Source organism: Protopterus annectens, chromosome 4.part1 (assembly GCF_019279795.1).
Source record: "Protopterus annectens isolate FY-2018-M chromosome 4.part1, PAN1.0, whole genome shotgun sequence".
NCBI lineage: Eukaryota > Metazoa > Chordata > Ceratodontiformes > Protopteridae > Protopterus > Protopterus annectens.
This window is the reverse complement of record NC_056734.1, coordinates 998,044,909-998,068,766: the sequence shown is the minus strand read 5'-3', so window position 1 is coordinate 998,068,766 and position 23,858 is coordinate 998,044,909. Positions and strand designations below refer to the sequence as shown.

The following is a 23,858-nucleotide window of genomic DNA, read 5'->3' as shown; positions in this document are numbered from 1 at the left end:
AGTCGGATCTGAGGACCGGATTCAAACCTAACTGTTCAGGAAGAATGAAAATGGGCAACACAGATGGAATGTTATGGTGTGTACATAACTTTTTTTTTGTCGTCAGGCTGGCAACTCGGTATGTAAAAATCAACTGCCAATCATTAGAGGACCGGAGTTCCGCTGTGGCGACCCCTAACCGGGAAAAGCCGAAAGACACAACAACAACAACACCTTTTTGAAACTGGTCTCAGTGCAGGTTAAATGGTGGTCTTTCGGGTGTTTCATATTAGTGCCTTGCCAGGATCTTGTCCCTTAGTGCACATGTCAGAGGTGGGTATTAGTATCATCAATACTACCTTCAGGACTATTAAGTCTCATTTTTATTTTTTTTTTTAATTAATTTGGTTCCATTCTTCCATAGGTGACTATCCAGTATTACTATTTTATTCTGTTATGTTCTATGAATGTCTTTTTACAATCAGACCTTGGAAAAGAGGGAATAAATACTTTCCAGAGACTGTTCTTGATGGAAGACAGCAGACAGCTGCACAAACATTGTACATGTCTACAGCAAGTAAGATTTCACCTTGGGCATCTGCAGTTTTATTTACTATATCCGTTTTTATATTCAGTGCTGGAATGCAAAATGCTTCTAGAAGCAGACATATTTAATGATATGCCTATTTTCTCCAACAGCTGTTTTTTTTTTACACATCCTTGCTCTGTGTTACTTTTCAGTTTATTGTCATCTTTGATGACAGAGGCAGATGTGTTATACCAAAAATACCAACAGTAAACCTTGGGACATCTGCTAGGTTGCTGAATTCCTTTGAATTAATGGTGGATTAGAATCATTGATTGAATCTGGGTTGTAAATACTGCTACTGTAGAAGTGCTTGGAATGAATTTTGAACAATGTTGGTAGTCCATGATATTTATTTATGTACTGAGGACCTAGGATAACATAATATTATTATTGTTATTGTTGTCATTGTTACTATTGTGATTTCTTTTTTTTTTTTTTAGCAGTGATGGAAGCCTTGCAACCTCTGGATGTACTGCGGGTGTCCACAGTTTTGGAAGACTATCTAGATCAGCTTGCCATACTGGGCTGCATCATGCCAGCTTCGTATGAGGGAAGGCCGGATGCCGGTGATGTAAGTTCTAACTCTACATATCTTGGAATTTCTCATCTGAAAGGATATATGTAATTTTAATTTCTTTATGGAAAAATAAGTCAGTTAATGCACCAAACTGCACATAATTTACACTTCTAGAGGGTCTGTATCTTAGATTCATAACACTAATCTTAGTTAAATTATTTTTCAGTGTTCTGAATGTTTTATACAGTACAATACTTGTTTCACAGAGATGAGAAGCTACAGTGCCCATCAAACGTTATAGCTGCTTTTAAAGCCTCTCATTTATTGGCAGTGTGGGTATTATAATTAAATGCATTACAACTGGTATAATGATCCTTGGTCCAGTTGTGGTGAGATGTAGCTGCTTAGCACACAGATCAGAATTCAAATCTGAAGACTTTTTTTTTTTTTCTAGTGGATGTCCAACGGGGAACAAATTTTAATAAACAGGTTAAGTACTTTCATCCAGATAAACACCAGACTTTTTTTTTCCCCATCGTACATCTTGCAGTTTCTTCAGTGTAATATTGTTTGTTGGTTTTGTATTTTTATTGCACTAATTCCGGTTCAGTGATATTTTTTTCTGGGAAAAGTGGCATGAAGATAGGATGTTAAGTTGTCTATCTCACCTTTGTTCTTGCTGGTTGGGATCGGAGCTGATCCTCGGCTTCTATAGCTCAAAAGCTGTTTACTGGCTCGAGGCTACCCCTTATCCCATGATGACTAGCACTAGCTACTCAGATCTCGTTTGCCGCTTCAGCTGCGAGGTGCCATTTTTCTGGCTCAGGCTTGTATTAAATTTATTACAGAACTTTTTTCTACAAAAAATAGTATTTTTCCTAGGGGTTATTGTTAACTTTTAGTTTTATACTTGTGGTATTAGCTAAGTGTGTAGTACTAGATGTTCATCATGTTACACTGTTGCAGTCATTACACTTGGGTTATCTTGCCATCAGGCGGTCCTGCAGTCGGCCAGAGTTCCAAAGTCTTGGTCCGGCGTCGGTTGCTGTCGGCTCCTCCCTGATGTCAGTGCGGCAGGGGTATATAAGATGCAGCCGACGCCATTTTCTTCAGTCTTTCTTGCCGTGTGGTGCCCGAAGCAGAAGCAGTTCGCAAGTGCCGGTCGGCTGACTCCTGAGATTTTCATTCCAAATCCAGAACCAAAGTCTTCTAAAAAAGCTAAGTACCCCATTGGGGAAACTTTTTCTTGCCTCAGACTGATGTCAGTAAAAGTTAATAACTGTATTTCTTGTGGGAAGCAAATACCTCATAAGGATTTCCACTCCTATTGTATTCCATGCCTAGGCCCTGACCACAACGTCACTGGTTGTCGGTTTTGTGCTAGGTTTAACAAGCACACTATTAAACATTGGTTTGATTTTGCCTGACATTATTTTGGTAGAAAATTCAATTACATCATGCCGTCGGAAATTCTGATGACCACAATGCATAAAAAGTGCAAGGACAAGGACAGGCATCCGAGGCCCAAAACAGACGACAAGGCCTCTTCTAGGCCAGTCGCCGGTTCTCCGGTTTTCAGCGAGGCGCCTATGCATCCCCTGACGACCGCTTCCACAGAACCACAGACCACTTCCGACTCCCACGTGGAGCTGGCTGGGCCTTCGGATGCACTAGGCCTTCAGTTTACCGATCCTAAACCTACAGAGGAAACCAAACTAGCTGAGCAATCCACAGCTACAGAGGGTGTTTTCAGACCTACCCAGTTAACTATTAAACCCTCTGTTAAGTCTAAGCTCCCCTTAAAGGCTAAGAAACAGACACAACTCTCTCCAGGACAGGCTTCCATGCCTAAGAAACAAATTCTTAAAATGGCCGAGGACCTAATCACCCTGATCAGGGGGTCCCATCCCCCTCCTGATAAAAGGCCCAGGCAGGATGGGTGTCCCGGGCTGTGTCCTACATGAACTCCAAGAAGAGCTAAACCCAAACATAAAACTTCTGTTCAATCTCAGCCTTACTACAGGATATGTACCCAAAGAGTGGCGTACAGCTACAGTGGTCCCTCTCCACAAAGGTAGTGCCTCAATATATCCTGGAAGCTATCGCCCCATAAGCCTGACTAGCTTGGTCTGCAAAGCTATGGAAAGGATCATCATGGACCTCATAAATAAAGATATTGGGGACCTACAGACACTGGGTCCTACCCAGTTCGGCTTTGTTAAGGGCAGATCCTGCCTCTTAAACCTGGTCGATTTCTTTGAAACAGTCACCAAGGCCATTGTGAGGGAAGGTGGTCCACACAGCCTACCTGGACCTCGCAAAAGCCTTCGATACAATACCCCACTCAGGCATTATAGATAAGCTCACCAGCTTAAATATAAACCCCTATGTCACTAGATGGGTTGCAAACTGGCTCAAAGACAGAACCCACATGGTTAGAATTGCTGGAGCCATGTCAGACTCCAAACCAGTTACAAGTGGTGTCCCACAAGGCTCAGTTCTGGGACCTCTCTTGTTCGGTATATATTTCTCGGAGGTACAGGCCAACACGGAAGGACTGTGGCTGACCAAGTTCGCAGATGACTGCAAACTAGGCGCCATAATCGACTCTCCAGCCGACACAAGCATCCTACAAAAGGGCCTCATAGAAACAGACAACTGGTGCCAGAGCCATGGCCTCAAGCTAAACGCCCAAAGGTGTATAGTCATCCCCTTTGGCAAAAACAAAGTCCCCACAAATTACCACATAGGTGGTAATCCATTAAGTACGGAAGAAGTAATTAGGGACCTGGGGACCCAAGTTGATAGCAATCTCTCATTTGAAAACCACGTGGCTAAAGTGGTTAGAAAAACATTTTATATAGCCCACCTAATCATGAAGGGATTCACATCTAGATCAGGGGAGGTCATCTTGCCTCTTTAATCATCCCTCATCAAGCCCATAATTGAGTACAGTGCCCCTTTTGGGATGTACCTTACCAGACACCTGCAGCAACTGGAAAGGCCCCAAAAGTACCTCACCAAGAGGATCAAAGGGCTCAAACAGATGCCATATGCTGCCCAGTTAAAGAAACTCCAGCTCTACTCAGTGGCATACCGCCTGCTCAGAGGCGATCTGTGCCTGATGTATAAAGCCATGTCCAACCCAGAATTAATGGACATGCTGCACCTCAGAAAATCCAATTCCCATCGAGCTACTGGCCGAGAGACTTGAACCTCAGCACTGAAATAAATAGGACATGCTGGAGGGACAGATTCATAACCCAGAGGCTCTCTTCACTCTGGAATAAAATCCCAGTCCAGGTTAGGCAGAGTCCCTCACTGACTCTCTTCAAGAGGAATCTTGATGAGTGGATGGGAGATCGTAGGTTTACCCCGGGTATCACTTCTGTGTCACTGTTAGACAGAGGCACAGTATACTAACCTCAAAAAAGGGCATAGCAAAATTCATTTAAAATGGGTGGTGAAAGCCAAACACACTCTGGCTAGGCTTATAAATGCCCTAGGGCAGATAGCCTAGTATGAACCTATGAACCTATGAATCTTCTGACCAGGTGTCCATTTCCTCTGACTCTTCCTCGGACCTAGGATATTCTTTAGCCCCTTATGAGGATTCTGATGCTGAGGAATCAATTCCATCAGCCTCTCCGCCTGAGGATTACTCCTTTGGGGAGACCTTACATACCATGAGAGAGCATTTCCATTGGGAAGGCCAGGATTACTCAGAATCCAAGAAAAGACTCAGAGACTTCCTTTTATTGCCCCAACAATACCCCCTTGCTATCCCACCAGTTTTAGACATTGTGGATGATGTGTACACTGAATCCAGTTTGAACCCTGACTCTTTACCCCCAGCCCAGTTAAACCTGATAGATATTACAGAGTCCCTGACTCTCACAAATTTCTGTTCAAAAGCCCTGTTGCTGACCCTGAAACTATTTTTCAGGGACCCAAAGGGATTAAGGCCTCATCAGAAAAAAACCCAGTTCCCTCTGACAGAGATTCCAGAGCATTAGACAGATGGGGAAAGAAGATATATATGTCTGCCACTTTAGCAATGAGAGCCTTGAATTGCCAGTTTCACATGCTAAAATATCAGCAATTTTTGATGTCTCGGTTGAAACAAAAAATGCTTCCAGATTCAGATCCTCCTAACTTAAAAGAAATGCAGGATTTATAGCATGCAGCTAAACTAGGAGGAAAACATACTTTGCAATGTGGGTTTGATTCCTTAGAGGCCTCCTGTAAAGCAGCAGTTACAGGCTCTGTCATTAGAAGGCATGCTTGGTTAAAAGAACATACGTTACCAGATCATGTTAAGGTCAAACTATTGGATGCACCTTTGCAGCGGGATGTGCTGTTTGGAGTTAAGGCAGAGGAGGTATTAAAGAAGATGGAGGATAAGGCAAAATCTATGCAAACGGTGAAAGATTTCTTACAGGTTCAGCCTCCTCGTTTTAGCAGAAATTGGCCAACAAAGAATTGGTCCTTTCCAGTCACAGATAGACCTCAAAGGGGCAGATACAGATGTCCAAGAGGTAGAGGTCAGACATAAGGCCCTTACAGGCCTCGACAATGGGGCACACCAGGCCAAAAAGAAGGGGAAGACAGGCCTCAACCTTATAAAAAACAGCCTCAATGACTTTCCACTACAGCTGCCAAACAGCTTTCTCTTGCCAGCCCCGTTAGGAGGAAAACTGGCACTTTTCTATCACAACTGGCATTGCATCACCAAAGACAAATGGGTTCTCAACATTGTATCTCAAGGTTACAGGTTCCATTTCCACACCTTTCCAAGGCTAAAAGGAATGCCAAATGTGCCACCAAATCAATGGGCAGAGGCTCAAAAACGAATTACAGCACTCATGGACATGAGAGCTACTCAAAAGGTACCACCACAGGAACAAGGACAAGGATTTTACTCAAGACTCTTTCTGGTTCCCAGAAAGTACAAAGCCTGGAGACCCATTCTGGACCTTTCTACACAAAATTGCAGAAGATACCACAGATTTCTAGCTGGTTCAATGCACTATCAATTCTCTGCACTGCCCTTTGGCTTATCTACTGCACCCAGGGTCTTCACAAAGTGCCTGGCACCAGTAATTGCATTTTGCAGGCAAAAAGGAATTCAAATTTATCCATACCTGGACGACTGCCTGATTCAGGCAGAGAGCAAGGACATTCTACTAAAGCATCTGGCGTACGTAAAAAAAGTTATTAAGTTGCCTGGGGTACACAGTAAATGAAAATAAATCAAAACTAGTGCCCTCACAACAGATAATATTCCTGGGTGCCAGCTTGAACACAACGGCCCAGATGGCTTATCTCACGCCAGACAAGCAAGGACATCTGACTCAATATTTTCAATTAATGGCAACAAAGACCCAACTCCCTGCAAGAAAAATTATGCAGGCCTTGGGCTACATGGCATCTTGCATACTACTAATTCCATATGCCAGACTGCATATGAGGAAACTATAATGGTACCTAAAGAGTGTATGGTCTCAACACTGTCAAAGTTTGGAAACAGTTATACCACTAATTCCTTGCCTACAACATAAGTTTCGATGGTGGGCACAAGCTTGTCACCTCAACAAGGGACAGCCTTTCACTCAACCCACAGCCAGGTAAACACTGACAACAGATGCATCAGATTATGCCTGCTTTCAAGGACCTACTGCATCCAGGACAATTACTATTAAAGACAGACAACACAGTTATGTGGTACATAAACAAGCAAGGGGGCACACACTCCTACCCCCTCTGCAGATAAGCCATGACCTTGTGAAACACAGCTCTAAACTACCAAGTTCATCTGCAAGCATAATTCCTGCCAGGAGTGAAAAACACACTGGCAGACGACTTAAGCAGAAACATTATGGACCCACACGAATGGGAACTGAACCCACAAGTATTCAGAATGATAACACAAAAATGGTGGAGCCTGGACATAGATCTGTTTGCTACCCCAAAGAACTGCCAATTACAGAAATTCTGCACAAGGAGCTACCATCTACAAGCATGGAAAGTGGATGCCCTCTCATTCAGCTGGAAAAAACTACAAGTATATGCTTCCCCCCTTTACCTCTCCTTCCAAAGGTACTCATAAAAGCCAGGCAGGAAGAGCCAAAAATGATATTGATTGCACCAGACTGGCCACGCCAACACTGGTACCCAATCTTAAAGAACTTGACACAAGAACCACCCTGGATTTTACCACAAATTCCACAGTTGCTGACTCAGCACAACAATCAGATACTTCACAGCCAGCTAAAGACCTTAAATCTAGCTGCATGGAAAATTCCTTAGTCAAGCAAGCAATGCCTCTCTCCAAAGCTGTTATGGATGTCATTCTGGAGGCCAGAAGGCCTAGCACCAGGAAAGCATACTCGGACAAATGGAAGAGATGCTGTGCCTGGAACCAAGTGCACAGCCTTGACCCTCTAGTCCCAAACAGTCCTCAGATACTGCAATACTTAACTGAGATGCTGGACAAGGGCCTCTCTTTTTCATCCATCAAGATCCACGCCTCAGCTATTTCTGCTCATTACAACATGGATCCACCAATTTTTTCTAATCCTTTGCTCAAACAGTACCTCAGAGGGGCTAAAAACATAAGACCGCCCCGTAGAGCACCAACACCTACTTGGGACCTGAATTTTGTTTTGGAAAAATTAACTTTACCTCCTTTTGAGCCAGCTAACACAGCAGAATTAAAATACATCTCTTGGAAAACTGCTCTGCTACTGGCAATAACATCAGCACGAAGAGTTTCAGAATTATAATAGCAGTGGAACCTTTCCTCATCTTCCATCAGGACAGGGTGTCTTTAAGAACCAACCCTACGTTTATGCCAAAGGTGGTATCAAGTGTGGCTCTAAACCAAACTATTCACTTGCCAACTTTTTATCCAAAACCACAGTACAAAGGGGAGAGACTACTACATTCTTTGGACATTCACAGACAGTTACCCTTCTACTTGGACAAAACCAAAGCTTTCAGAAAATCTGAGCAATTATTGGTAGCATACGCTGCAGGAGCACAGGGAAAAGCCATTTCAAAGCAGACTATTTCAAAATGGATAGGACACTGTATACATTTCTGCTATACCCACCCTGGGAAACCTGTACCTAGCAGCATTAGATCTCACTCCACCAGGGCAACAGCCACTTCAACTGCCTACCTCAGAGGAGTACCTACCAAGGATATTTTGGAAGCAGCAACATGGAGTTCTGTGCATACCTTCACCAAACATTACCATTTGCCTTTATACTCCAAATCCAGAGCTGGCTTCACCACTGCTGTACTGCAGGGCCTTATAGCCACCCCTAATGCCTTATAGATCCAGCCTTTCTACCTCAGCTTTGAGATTCCACCCAAGTGTAATGACTGCAGCAGTGTAACACGATGAACATAGTACAGTTTTGTACCTACCATAAATGTAGATGTTCAAGTGTAAACACTGCTGCGGTCCAGGTTACCCTCCATCCTTCCCTCTTACTTTCTGGTATTTACCTAGGGCATATACCCTTTATTACCTATGGGAAGTATTTGCTGGGACTAAAAATAGTTGTTTGCTTTGCTTTTGTATTTTTTTACTAGCAATTTGTATTGCCTACCTATTTGGGGGCACCTGACATCTGGGGCAAGAAAAACTGAAGAAAATGGCATCGGCTGCATCTTATATACCCCTGTTGCACTGATGTCAGGGAGGAGGTGACAGCAATTGATGCCGGACTAAGACTTTGGAACTCTGGCGACTGCAGGACCACCTGATGGCAGGATAACCCAAGTGTAATGACTGCAGCAGTGTTGACACTCGAATATCTACATTTATGGTAGGTACAAAACTGTACTTTTCTCCCCCCCCCCTTTTAGAACTCGTTTAATTTAGATAGTCCTCCCCCTCCCCCTCCTTATCCTTTTCTGTCAGGTTAGCCATTTAAGTTAGAGGCTTTCCTTCTATCTTTTTTATACGCAGCCGTTTGAGTTAGAGGCTTCCTATTTATATATTAAAAAAAAAATCTTTAGTTAGTCTGCCGTATACTGATTTTTTTCCTGTAAACTGTATATTATTGTTAGCTGTTGTTGTGTTTTCTGGTTTCAGGATGTCTAAAGAATCCAAGGTGTCTGGGTTCAAGAAGTGTGACTCATGCTGTCAGAAAATGTCTCTGACAGATGGGCACACTTCTTGCGTCTATTGTTTAGGCACTGTGCACCTGCAGGACTCTTGTTCTATCTGCCATGCATTTAGTCCAAGAATTCTGCAGGAGCGCAAGAATAAGCATATTCTTAGGGGTCTTTTAAAGCCCCAGGATTCACCGGCCAGGACTCTGCCTGTGAAATCCCCTAAAGCTACCAAATCATCGGCTCCAAGTTCGGAGCCGTCTTTGGTTCAAACTCTTCCTGCCAGTTCGGTTTCGGCCGGAACCGATAAGACTATCTCCCCGTTGGCTCCATCAAAAACTTCAGAGCCATCACAGAGCCACAAGAGGCTGAGGTCCCCCTCTCTGGAATCGATTCATTCAGCTCCTCGGTCTCCCCTGCTTCAGAGCGAGCGCAGTCACAGATCTTCTCACTCCTCTCGATCCTCTAGGCTCTCGGATCATGACGTGGTGAGAGTAGTCAGTTGGTTGCTTAAGTCGCAGGCACTTGCCAAGATGTTGTCCAGCCCTCCTCAACAGGTGTCATCTCCATCCACTTCTATCGATGTTCCTCCTCCGACTCCATTGAGCTCTTAGCTGGAGTTTGTTGGGGTTTGAGTAGTGGAACCATTGGCTCCGATAATTCTTTCTCCTTCGGTTCCGTCGTTGGCTCCGATTCCCTTGATGGTGCCATCCATCGAGGGATCTGGGCACAGGGGCTCCCTTGTCGGTTCCGAGGGGGCAAGTGGCATCAGACCCTTGTTCAACCCCGTTCTCACTCTCGGAGCTTCGGCGCAGGTGAGCTCGGCTCCTACATCGGCCTCGGAGCCATCTCCCTTGGTGCGGAGAAGGATTCTGATTTCCTCGGAACTGGAGCCTTCTCTGCATCGTGGCAGGGACACCTTCGATGTCATGAGGAGTGTGCTGTCCACTGAGTCAGCTCCACCATCGGCCCCATTGGCTCCGTCCCCTGTAGTGCCTGTGCCAACCTCTGCTCCTCCTCCAGACCCCAAGCGTGGGGAACTGGTGCCCCAGGGCACCCCATTGGGTGTTTTCTCTTCTTCTGAGGCCTCCCCTGATCATTCAGAGGAGCCCCCTCATAAGAAGAAGTGCAAGAGGAAGCACATTGACTCCCCTGAGTCTGTCATACATACTTAGATGACTCGGAAGGGTCCCCAAGATCCCACTCTGAAGATGTTTCCTTTATGGACATCCTCAAAATGCTTAAGCAGAGGGGGAACTGGAATACCCTAGCCCCTACCAAGGATGAGTCTGTATTCCTGGATGTGTTCGGTTCCCGACCTTCCACCTCCTGGGTTTCTCCGCCTTTCGATCCACTTATGTCAGTGGTGGCTCGAAAGGCTTGGTCAGCCCTGGATACAGTGAAATCAACCCTGAGGAGACCAGGGAAGTTTATCACTGCACCCCGTGATAAGCAGTTCCTTACCAAAGGTTTTCCTGTAGATGCCATGGTGGTAGCAGCAGCCACAAAAAAGGAGTTAGCAGAAACTTCTTTGTCTGTCCATCCTCCTAACAAGGAGTCTAGGACTATGGACAGATATGGGAAGCGAATGTTTGCTTCAGCGACCTTTTCTATGAGGTCACTGAACTACTTATTCCATTTTACCAGGCTTCAGAGGGATCTCCTTAAAGAGCTCGGAGATACCCTTCAAGATCCATCAGCTGAGGGGGCTCAAGCTAAAGTGGCTTCCCAGCTGGCGACTCTTAATTCAGTAGTCAACTCCTCCATGAGGCTCATTTCCTATGCATCCGATGGTGCAGGTAGAGCCACAGGTACAGGTGTGGCCCTTAGGAGACACGCCTGGATGCGGCTGCGTAATTTTGCGGAACCCTTTAGAGCATCATTCACCAACATCCCCTTTGATGGTTCCTTTCTTTTTGGACCACAGGTGAAAGACACTTTGACTAGGTGTGAGCAAGAAGGCAAGACTCTCTCTGCTGTGGGAGTCTGTTTTTCCACTCCTTCCAGACCATACCCCAAGGGTCAGAAGAGTGGTAAAATGTGTTTTCAAAAATCCCAGGGAGCCCCGCCTGACACACGTAGTGATTTTTCCTCCAGGGGCAGAGGGGGAAACAACAACAACAGATGCCGCCCTCATGGCAGAGGGGGTCCGCAGAACCAGGGCAACAGAGAATCTTTCTCTGAGAAGCCCTTTCAACATCCCTGAAGGGTTGCCTGGCTGCCTGCCTCTGGAGGCAGTTGGGGGAAGACTATCTCTGTACCCAAAAGCCTGGCAAAAATTAACGCAAGACAGATGGGTACGGTCAATTATATCCGGAGGTTACAAAATTCCCTTCTCTCAACCCCCCTTACCTTCAAGCAAATCCCTTCCAGATGTTCCACCCAATCTGAGGGACCAAGCAGTCATAGAAGTTTCAAAACTGCTAAAAAAAAAAGAGTCATCCAGGAAGTCCCGGCAGACCAACATGGATCCGGAACTTACTCAAGGTTCTTTTTGGTACCAAAAAAGACAGGGGACTGGAGACCGATTCTGGATCTCAGCAGACTAAACAAGTCTGTTCAAAGAACAAAGTTTTGGATGGTCACGCTACAGTCCATTCTACCCTTTCTGGGTCAGGACAATTGGATGTGCTCTATAGATCTTCAGGATGCGTACTATCACATCAAAATGGACAGGCGCTCCAGGAGATTCCTTCATTTCTGGCTGGGAGACAGTCATTACCAGTTCAGATCTCTGCCCTTTGGTCTCACCACAGCCCCCAGGGTGTTCACCAAATGTATGGCAGTGGTCACGGCTCACCTGAGACGTCGAGGATTCCAGGTGTTTCCATACCTAGACAACTGGCTTCCTCACTGCTACTACCAGGCATCAACTTCTGCAAGCCAGGGACTACACAATCACAATCTGCTCCCAGTTAGGCATCACAATAAACTTCGAAAAATCTACCTTGTTGCCCTGTCAATCTATCACCTATATAGGAGCAGACTTAGACACAAGGAACATGTCCACAAGGCTACCGCCAGACAGGTTGTCTACAATTCGCCAGCAAGTACAAATTCTAATGCAGAGCAGAAGGATCCAAGTCAGGTTCTTCCTTCAAACTCTGGGTTCCATGGAAGCGGCAATTCTTCTAATCCCTCTGGCCCGCTTTCACATGAGAATCCTTCAGTGGCTTCTGTTCACACAGTGGTCTTTCCAACAGCTGCCCATGTCTCACATGATCATGATTATAGAAGCATGCAAAAGGCACCTTTCCTGGTGGATGGTCTCTCCACTAGTGTCTCAGGGCAGATCCTTCATTCAGCCCCCTCTGGGTGCCACAGTGACCACAGACGCCTCCCTGATAGGGTGGGGGGACATTATCAGGGCAGGATAGTCCAAAGCACTTGGCACCCTCACAAGTACCATCTGCATATAAATGTCCTAGAAATGAGAGCCGTGCTCCTAGCGTTGCAAGCTCTTCAGGACTGTCTCCCTTCTGGGACCATTGCAGTTCAAATGGACAACACGTCAGTGGTATGGTACATCAACAAGCAGGGCGGAACCAGGTCCTATCCCCTATGTTGAGAAGCACTCAGACTCTGGCAGTGGGTGATTTCCTCCCAACGATTTCTGATTGCAACGCACATCCCTGGGAGGTCCAACATCATAGCGGACAGGCTCAGCAGAGCTATTCTCATGCCTCACGAGTGGTCTCTGAATCAGGTAGTTGCGGATCTGATCTTCCGCAAATGGGGGACAGCCTTGCTGCAATCTTTTTGCCACCCCCTTCAACAGCAAATGCAGTAACTACTTCTCCCTTCTTCCGCTTCCAGGTCACTCAGGGACTTCTTTATGCCTTCCCTCCATTTCCCCTGATACCGAAGCTCATACAGAAAGCTATATCATTGGGTTGCAAAATGATCCTCATTGCTCCCCTACTGGCCTCGACAGATATGGTTTCTGTTCCTGCATTATTACCTTCTCGAGCAGCCCTGGACTCTGGATCCAATTCCAGACCTACTGATTCATCAATCAGGCGGGTTGCATCAATCCCTCCAAACACTCCAGCTCACAGCTTGGTTGATCCACTTCCAACCCTAGCCAGGCTTCCCAGCATTTCCCTGGCCATGCGTGAGATTATTGTGTCCTCTCACAAGTCCACGACTAGAAAAACTTATGCTAGTAAATGGAAACGTTTTTCTTGTTGGGCAGAGGCTAGGAACATAGATCCCTTTTCAGCCCCAGTCCATGAAATTTTGGAGTTCCTAGCACAACTCTTTCATTCTGGGTCCGCTTCTGCTACAATCAGGGTTCAATTGGCGGCCATTTCTAACTTTCATGTTGGGTTGTCTAATTCAAACATTATGTCTCATAAGCTCTGTAAAGCCTTTCTAAGTGGGACTACTCTCCTTAGACCTCCAGTGAGAGATCCCCCTTCTCCTTGGGACCTTAATTTGGTACTAACCTCCCTAATTATGCCCCCCTTTGAACCTGCAGCGTCCTGCTCAATTAAATTTCTATCTTGGAAAACACTCTTTCTGGTAGCTATTACATCAGCCAGACGCATCTCTGAACTTCAGGCACTATGTGTTCGTCCTCCATACTTGTTTTTTCATAAGGACAGGGTTGCTCTGAGGACTAATTCATCTTTCCTTTCAAAAATCTGCTCAGAAAATAATTTAAACCAATCTATAGACCTTCCTATGTTTTCCCTAACCACACCAACAAGGCAGAATACAAATTACACCAGTTGGATGTTCACAGACAATTGCATTTTTACTTGCATAGGACCAAGGATACAAGGAAATTGGAGCAACTATTCCTTTCCTATGCATGAGGCAAACAAGGTCTCCCAGTTTCCAAAGTGACCTTATCCAGGTGGTTGTATCACATTATTACCTTCATTTATCAATTGAGAAACAAAGAGTTGCCTATCAAACCGAAAGGTCATTCTACTAGGGCTTTGGCCACCTCTGTAGCCTTCCAGTCTCGGTTTCCCATGGATTCTACTTGGGCAGTTGCCACATGGGCAAATCCTCATACTTTTATTTCTCATTACAAGCTAGATATGGTCTCCAGGAGCAGAGCTGACTTTGGTTCCACTGTTCTGAAGAGTCTGTTTCAATGAGTCACCCAGGATTGTAGGTGCTAGGGACGCTTTCCCAACCAGCAAGAACGAAGGCGAGATAGACAACTTAACATAAAGAAGTTATGTACCTACCATAACGTTCCATGTTAGTTGTCTTCATCTCGCCTTCCTTCTTGCATCCCACCCTCCGTCCCCTTGTCCTATTGGATCGAGAGGAGTTTTGGTTTCACTGGCTGAGTGTTCTCTGGTTTGTTTCCTCCACTGACTTAGAGAGTATGATAGGTAGGCTCAACCTGTTTCTTGGGCAGGTTGGTTCTCTGGCTAAGTCTGGGGTTAGCTATTACAAATGAGATCTGGGTAGCTAGCGCTAGGCATCATGGGATAAGGGGTAGCCTCGAGCCAGTAAACAGCTCTTGAGCTATAGAAGATGGCCGAGTTGGAGCCGAGGATCGGCTCCGATCCCAACCAGCAAGAAGGAAGGCAAGATAAAGACAGCTAACATGGAACATTATGGTAGGTGCATAACTTCTTTTTCATAGATTAGTTCTTGGCTAACTGCACTTGTGGGCCATTTTAAGCCTAGCCAATTACCCATTGTGAAAATCAAACCCTGTATCTTGTGTCTGTAAGGTAAACACCTGCTAAGTAATGTTTCAAGTGAACTGGTAAATAATGCTTTTAATATTGCCTCAAACTTGTGATATATCCTGGTTTGTATAAGTGAAATAGTAACAAAGTGCAAGTCTATTTACTCTGAACTACTCTGTTTATCATAATATATTGTTTAAAGTACAGCAGCACTATTAGCACAACATTTTGTCATGCCAGACTTTACTTTCCTCCCTACAATTGATTCCTACATTGCCACATGCAAGACGAACATGACTTAGCTGATGTTCTTCAGTCTCATTGCAACAGTTGCCTAGGGGTAGTGTCCTGCCAAAGACAGAAACTCCCCTCCTTCTCACTCACTCTCTTTGGCTGCTGAAAGGTGGCACCCTTTTTGGAGAGAAATATATCAGCAACTAGAGTGAGGTAAATCTTCAGAATTTTCTTGCCATCTTGAGAAACATCTATCTCTCTATCTCTCTCTTTGGCTCCAGTATCAATCCATCATATCTTTTTGTCTAATAGATATACCCCGTTTGGGGACCCTTTCTGTTATAAATATTTTTTATTTAATATATGTGGTATTTTTATTGCTCTTACCTTAATGTAAAAAAAAGCCATTTGTGGTATTCCTTCTTAAGAATGCTGTTTTTTGTCAGGATTGTTGGTTCGTACATGCTTCTACACTGTTTATTTCCCTTATTTTACAATTTTATGTGGAGAACGTTGGGCTGTGCTTTTACAGTTGAAATGTTTGTGCTTTGCTCCTGTTACTGTTTTTATTGAAAGTGGAAAGTTTTCTCATTTCTCATGTAATGTTCTGTGGTATTTCTGACAATGTTCAATGTACTGCTTGTGTTTAATATTGTGGGGACATTTTTATTTGGTCTTTGGGGAAGGGGGCATTTTTAATTTGGTCTTTGGGGAAGGGAAGTGTGTTGTTGTGCTTGATAGTGAATACCTTCTTCCAGTGTTACTGAGCTTTCTGTACTGTCAATCAGGTTTCTTCTCTGTCTACAGCATTGTTAATATTCTTGGGTCTGCATCTTCTACTCCTCTTGCACCTAAAAAGAAAAAAAAATAAGTAAAATTATTGCCTCAGCCTGCAGATCTGATGTCTTTTTTGTCCTTTCCTCAACTGATGGGTCTTGGATCCCACAACAGATCCATCCTTGGCCACTCTCTCAGACCCTTGTCCTTATAGCTCCAGCTCTTCTCCTTATTCCCCATAATCCCTCTGTTCTTCATAGTTACCCCAGATTTCATTTGCCACTTGAGCAATAAGATGTGGTCACTGCTAGATCGAGTGTAGGATAGTGAGATATGTGAAATTACTATTTTTTTTCATATCCATCTTTAAGGTTATCATCCAGGTTAGTTTTTCCTTGGGGCCTTCTGTGCTTTTTAGACTTACTGTTATTTTTTAGTATTCTTCTCCATTACTATCATTGGTACTTCTGTTCTTTACCACTGGGTTTTATTATTACCATTGTTGGTATTTTATCTTGTGTAGTATATTACTTCCTACAGGTATATATATGTTTTTTGGGATGACTGATAAACCTAACCAAATTTAAGAAGTGCACCACTAGTGGGTACAAGATCCCAAATTTTGACAGTCACTCAGAATGTGTGTATTGTCTTGGCCCAGATCACCTTGACAAAGAGTGTGAGATTTATACCAGTTTTAACAATGCAGCTGTGGTTGAGAGAAAGAATAAAGTTATTTTGATAGTACTTCTTCCTTTTACTTCTGGAACCCCATCCTTCTCCGAGAAGACTTCTGGAGAGATTCAGGACAAACACAAGGTATTGAGGAAGTGATCCTTTGACCACTCCCCTCCTGTGACTTCTACAGGCCCCACTCCACTACACCAGGGAAGAGTCCAAAGATGTCAGGTCCATCCACTTCCATGGCTCCAACTCCAATGAAATTGAAGACTTTGGACCCATCCTCCTAGTTGGATCCGACCAAATGTAAGCCAAAGTCACCTCAAGTTATTGCTAGGTTCAGAACCAGTAACATTGAGACGTCATTCTCCATTTTTGTACACTCCTAGAAGAGTTTCCAGTAAACCTTCCACTTCATCCTCCCTCAGGTCATGTAGGAGCCTATCTGAAGCAGCTGTAGATAGGATGATGAGAAAGTTCCTGAGAGCCCATATACAGTTAGGTGTTATTCCAGTTCCATCTGCTGTCAGAAACATGAGCCTTTCTGCTACACAGATCCGGCCTCTGACTCCCACTGTGATCTGTCCAGTGGTTTTGAAGATTTTAGACCCAAGACTTCTAAGCATGTCTTTGTCACATCAGAAGATGTGGCCCTCTTCAATTACGATACCCTGTTTGATCCTGATAGCTCCAACCCTGTCAGATCTGGAAAGATTTTGGAGCTGTACTGTCAGCGCCAGATCTGAGCGTCTAGGATCAACTCCGATGTTCTTGGAGCCATCCTTCCCCCTCAGAGCCCTGGCATTAGACAGCTCAGCTCTGAACTCTAGTTTGAGGCTGGAACAGGGGGAAATTTAGTTTCCTCCTTCATAGGTTTCTGGGGATCCAGTGAAGACTGAGCTCGGTTCTCCCTTAGCTTCAGCTTTTAAGATAATGGAGAGAGCTTTCTTTGCTTCTAGGGAAAAGACATCCTTGACCCCTTGGATCCACCTCAGTCTCAGTTGTTTTTTGTGGAAGCTGGGTCTTTTCATCATGTCCCATCGGGACAGCCAGCCAAGTCAAGCCTCGAGACTAGCAGGTGCTTCAGAGTTCTGTCTGGGGCCTCCCATTGAAGAGCCCCCATGGAAACAAACATGTAAGAGGAGACACATGGCCTCTCCATAACAGTCTTTGACCAAAGACACTGACTTCGATGAAGAGGAAGGGTCCCCCAGATCACTTCTTCAGGATGTCTCATTTAGTGAAGTACTCAAACTTTTGATACAGAAAGGTGGGTGGTCTTCCAGTCCCCATTCCCTGAGGCTTTTGGAACTGGCCAAGCTATGACTTGGGTAGTTCCCCCAGTAGATGAGATGGTAGAACTTATCTTCTGCCAGGTCTGGAAGGATCTGGATGTCACAGAGCCCATTCCCAAATGCCCTGATAAGTACCTTGTAGCACCTAAGGATAGGGCTCACTGGAGCAAGGGTCCTCCAGTGGATGTTATGGTGGTTGTAGCAACCACTAAAAAAGTGCTCAGGAAACAGAGTTCTTCTGTACATCCCCTAACAGGGAGTCTAGGGCATTGGACAGATATGGAAGGCATGTCTGTGCTTCATCGACCTTCACTTTCAAGTCTCTAAATAATCTAGCACACGTGACAAGATTTCAGAGGGAATTGATAAGTTTTCCAATACCCTCTCTTGGTCAATGTCTGCAAAGGACAAAAAAACAATTTCTTCACAACTTACTGCCCTTCAGTCCCTATTTAATGGTTCCATGAGGCTGATTTCTCTTGCCTCAGAGGGAGAATCTAAAATGGAGTGTTCAGGTATAACCATCAAGAGTCATGCCTGGATGCACCTTTTTTTATTTTGTGGAGCCCTTCAAGTTTTCTTTCATAAATGTCCCTTTTGATGGATCTACATTGTTTGGCCCCAAAGCAAAGGAAACTTTCTTCAGAAGTGAACAAGATGGGAAGACTTTGTCTACTGTTTTAATCCATTTTTCTACCCCCTCAAAGGGGCCATCTCCCAAAACCAGAGAGATGGCAGAAAATTGTGATTCAGAAAATCACAATAGATCCCCTTGCGGTAGAGGAGGGAACTCTAATGGAAGATGCCATCCCCATGGCAAAGGTAGTCCGCAACATTAAGGCTTCAATAGACCCTTCTCTGAGAAGCCTTTTCAGCACCCCTGAAAGGGAGGTTATTATATACCATTTTCCCTACTTCTCCAAAAATGCAGCAAAAGAATCACTGATGTTCCACCCAGTCAGAGGGAAGCAGCAGCTATAGAAATAGAAAATCTGCTGACGAAAAGAGTCATCCACCCAGTTCCCCGATCCCCAACCAACTTGGATCTGGAACTTACTCAAGATTCTTTTTAGTACCAAAGAAGAGAGGGGATGTAATGCCAAGTTTGAATCCCAGCAATCTGAATCATTATGTAAAACATTAGGAGTTTCAGATGGTGGTGGTTCAGTCCATCCTACCATTGCTAAGAAAGGATGATTAGATGCGCTCCATAGATCTCCAGTTCACATACTACCATATCAAGATGCACAGGCACTCCAGGGTATATCTACACTTCCACTTGGGAGCCAGCCACTACCATTTCAGAGCGCTGCCTTTGATCTCACCACAGCCCTCAGGGTCTTCACCAAATGCACAGCAGTAGTTGTGGCTCACCTGAGACTGTATAGATTCCTGGTGTTAACTTATGTAGGTGACTGGCTTCTTTCTGCTTCCACCAAGTTCTAGTCATTCAAGCCAAGTACTACTTGCTCCACCTATGTCTTCAGCTAGGTATCCCCATAAATTACAACAAATTACAGCTCTCCCTGATGCACTCTGTATAGTTCATTGGTGCTGTTGTAGATACCTGGTTACATATAGACACAGACAAGAATGGACACCTTACAGAGACAAGCATTACACACTATTTCTCTTCACCCCCCCCCACTAAAATAATCTTACAACTAGTGGGGTCAATGACAGTGTTGATAGTTCTAGTACCTTTGGCTCACTTTCACATGAGAGTGTTACAGTGGACCCTAATGGTACAGTGATCCATCAGACACCATCCACTGATGGCAAGCATTCATATTATGAACATGTGCAGCATCACATAGCATGGTAGATGCATGCACAATAAGTCATTCAGGGGTGCCCTTTTTCTCTGCCCACACCTAAGCCACAGTGACCACAGATGTCTCCCAACTAGGGTAGGAAGCATTATTATTTGAGAAGGACGATCCAAGGTGCATGGTACCAAACAGAGGCCAGTCTTTGCATCAACATCCTAGAAATGAGAGCAGTCCTGTTTGTGCTGCAGGCTTTTCAAGATATTCTCCCTGTAAGGATGATTGCTAATCAGACAGACAGCTTGTCTGTGGTCTGGTACATCACTAAACAGGAGGGAATCTAATCCTATTCACTATGCAGGGAGTCAATGAGAGTCTGGCAATGGGCAATTTCTTCTGGCTGCTTTCTCTTGGCAGTGCACATTCTGGGGAAAACCAACATGTTTGCAGACAAATTGTGCAAATCCATTTTACTTCCTCATGAGTGGTCTCTCAGTCAGTCAGTAGTGGAAATAATATTTTGCCATTGGGGTTCACAATGCTGTGACCTATTCGCTTTCCCTCTCAACACCAACTGCAGCAGGTACATTTCCCTAATTCCCCACAGGGGGAGTCACTGAGAGATGCTGTGGTTCATGACTGGTGCTTTGATCTACTATATGCCCTCCCTCCAACTCCTCCCTTCCCAAAGTTGTTCAGAAAGCATTCAGCAGAAGAGCAAGTTTATCCTCATTGCCTCATTCTGGCTAAGTGTGGTTTCCCTTCCCATGGCCTTATCTAGTTCACCCTCCCGGGATGTTAGATTCTCTTCAGGACCTTTTCTTTCACCTATCTGGCATGACTGTCCTGGACATGAAATCTCTTAAGCTGAACACATGGTTTCTCTACTTCCAGTGATGGCTAGAAATTCTAGGCTTTCTTCCCCTGTTTGCCACATTTGTCATCCCAGAAGGCCTCTACCAGGAAGACTTACAAGAACAAGTAGAAAAGATTTTCATTCTGGGCCCAAAAAAGATATCTAGATCCATTTTCAGCACAGATTCCAGCTATTCTTGCTTTTCTGGCTCCCTTTTTCAGTAATGGGGCTAGTTATTCAATAGTTAAGATACAACTGGCTGCAATATCAAATTTTCACTTGAGAAAAAATAATTCTTCTCTAACTTCCTTGAAATTGGACAAAGCTTTTCTGAAGGGCAGGCTGGTTCTTCAGTCTCCTGTTAAGGACCCTCTCCCCCTTTGGGACCTTATACTTATCCGTCAAGCCTTGGTTCACCCTCCCCCCCAAGCCTGTGACCAGAGCATAATTAAAGTTTTTATCCTGGAAAACACTTTTATTGGTTGCAATTACATTGACTTAGATGAGTATCCGAACTTTTCTTCCCAGCCACCTTATCTAATCTTTAATAAGGACAGAGTATCCCTCTGGACTAACACTTCCTTTCTACCTAAAATGGACTCAGACGCAAACCTTAATGATGCTATTAATTTGCCAGTTTTCTTCCCAAATTTTTCTAACAAAGGTAAGTACATGCTCCATTTGTTGCATGTGCATAGGCAACTCAGATTTTACATTCACAGAATGAAAGATCAAAGAAAATCAGAGCAGCTGTTTATCTTCTTTTCCAAAGCTAAATTGGGAAAAAGTGTCAAAGATAACCTTATCCAGATGTCTCACGAATGCATTGTATTTATTTATAAAACTAAAGATCTGATGATGTCAATTTTTACTCTGTCTTCAACTTATGAGTTCGGATCTGATCCCTCAGATCTGACTCAGCCGTTGCAAAAGCTTGTGGCAACCAGAAAGCTCCCAAGCTACTCCCTTACCCACAATGCACCAACCAGAAGTACCCCAGACCTCTTTTGCTGCTTCCAGCGAAAGACATGGTGTTCTTGTGCTCTTGAGCGACTCTTCCGATAGTTTTTTCCCCCCTTCTTAAGGCTTTTTTTTTTCTAATTACATTTTCCTTCCTTTCTAAGTATTTGCTTTATCATACAGCTTTATCTGTTATTTTTTTTTCCTTCCCCTTTTGTACTCGTGTACTTCTTGTACTCTCCCTTTCTCTACACTCTAGGGTGTAATTTCTATTTTAATACAGTTGTTGGTAGTCATTTCCTTTCCATTTATTATGTATATCTACATCTATAAAAAAATGTATTCAGTTATATAATTACTTCCTTTCTGACTTCGTTTCATCAGGCTTAGTGGTTGAACTTGTTTTAACATGGCCGACAAAGACAAAGTCCTGGCTGGGTTTAAAAAAGGTACCAAGTGCAGTCACAAGAATCCTTTCTCTGATGCACATACCTTATGTGTATATTGCTTGGACCACTCTACCTCCAGGAGAACTGCTCCATTTGCCACTCCTTCAACTGAAGAGCACTGGTTGAGTGAAAGAATAAACTTACTCTATAAGGATTACTCCCTTCCTCTTTTTCTGAGGTGTCATCTTGAGCTTCCCCTGAAAAATCGAAAAAGACTGTATTTTCTTCTCCAAATACTTCTTCAGCCTCAACAAGAACTTCGGAGAAGGCTAAGAAAAGGCCTGTTTTGGATCCGACTGACTCAGATCCAAAAAAGAAAATTTCTAAATTTTTGAATCCGACTTCAAACTTGGATCCAATGCAGAAGAAAAAAGGAATATCAGATCCAATCTTATCTTTGGATCCAAAGCTTAAGAGGCCTATGGACCTGTTGGATCAGACTTCATCGGATCTGATGTAAAAAACTTTCAGATTCGATTTTTGAGTCAAAGCCCCTTCCAAGAACTAGATACTCTCATTCAGTGGACCCTGTGCCTTCCAGTGTCTCTTCTCCTTTTTTCGAGAGGCCTAGGTCTCCTTCCATACTGTCCACTTGCTCTTCCAGGAGCCTTGTGAAAGAAGATGTGGAGAGGTTAGTGAGAATGATGCTCTTGGCACAGAGTATGTCAAGCTTCCCATTGGCTCCTACCTCTCTGGGTCAGGAGATGTGACCTTCCACTAACACCCCCTTTACAAGTTCCTCCCTAGACTCCCTACTTGGTCTTGGAGTCTTTGGATCCGAGTTGACCGGGTCTGTCTGCATTGGATCTGAGAATTTCTTTATCCTTGGATCTGAGCTGAGCTCTTTGATTCCATTGGATCTAGAGAGATCTCAGAGGTGGGGCTACCCTGTCAAGTTCAGGGTGTTGCAGTAGATTCCAAAGTTTTTGGAGCCATTTCTACACCTTGAGGCCTTGGCATGGGTTAGCTCAGCTCTGACTTAGGCCTTAGGGGGGCATTTTCCATGGAGTAGTGAGAGACTACGGTCCAAAGGTTTGCCCTTTCAGATTCGGGGTCCTATTTTTCTCTTGGAGGGGGAGTCTGCCTTTGAGGTCATGGAGAGAGCCTTGTCTGCTTTCACAATAAATATTGTTCCCTTCCCCTCAGACCTTCAGTCTGCAGGCTTGCCATCTCTTTGATTGGTGTCTCATCTGTCCTCTCCACAGGGACAGCTGGTACCGAAATCCCAGGCTTCCCAGCAGGGTGTTCTGACCTCTTCAGGTAGCTACTCAGAACATCCCAATGAGGAAGTCCCTAAAAAGAGAATGTGCAAGAGGAAGCACTTAGACTCCCCACAGGAGTCTGTCACAGATGATACAGACTTTGATGAAGGTGAAGGGTCCCAACAATTACCTCCTGAAGATGTCTAGTTCAGAGACATCCTTGAAATTCTGAAACAAGGAGGTGGCTGGAAGTCCAGCAACCCTTCATCTGAGAAGTCTGTATTCCTGGAAGCTTTTGGTACCAACCCATCTACCTCCTGGGTGACTCTGCATGCCAGTGAGCTCATTAGATTTGATAGGTACTTGCGCTTCTGGCTAGGAGCCAGTCATTACCAATTCAGAGTTATGCCCTTTGGTTTCACCACAGCCCTAAGGGTTTTCACCAATTTTCTGTTCTGAACTGTTTGTAAGTTTCTTGGAGGCCATTGCTTGCTTGGGCTAAAGGGAAGTCTCTGTGTTCATCAGTGGCAGTGGTAAACACTGAACAACCTGTCTGCCCCTGTGGGAGTGGTTACTGCCTAGAAACTGTAGTTTTATTGGCCATTTTGGGTCAATTCCAAACTCCTTGATCCCCCTCTCTTAAAACCCTTTTGCGTGTTTTTGCGCATAGCGCAGCATTGGGCAGCACTGCTTAATCAGGTTTAAACTATTCCCAGCTCCACAAAGTCTGCTCTTCACTTTTTCCCTTAGAAGTGTTCCAAAT

General features: G+C 44.4%; 1 protein-coding gene across 2 annotated transcripts in view; it reads left to right on the top strand.

Annotated features, from left to right (window-relative positions):
- The window catches only part of IQCG (IQ motif containing G), a 1,934,505-nt gene that overhangs the window by 378,864 nt on the left and 1,531,783 nt on the right, over positions 1-23,858 (top strand). Inside the window, exon 2 of one of the 2 annotated variants that reach the window (XM_044070701.1) lies at positions 1,012-1,139. In XM_044070701.1, the coding sequence (XP_043926636.1) occupies positions 1,012-1,139 (128 nt within the window). Of the gene's footprint in view, positions 1-1,008; positions 1,140-23,858 lie in introns of both variants that reach the window. The other variant, XM_044070702.1, reaches the window with a different exon arrangement.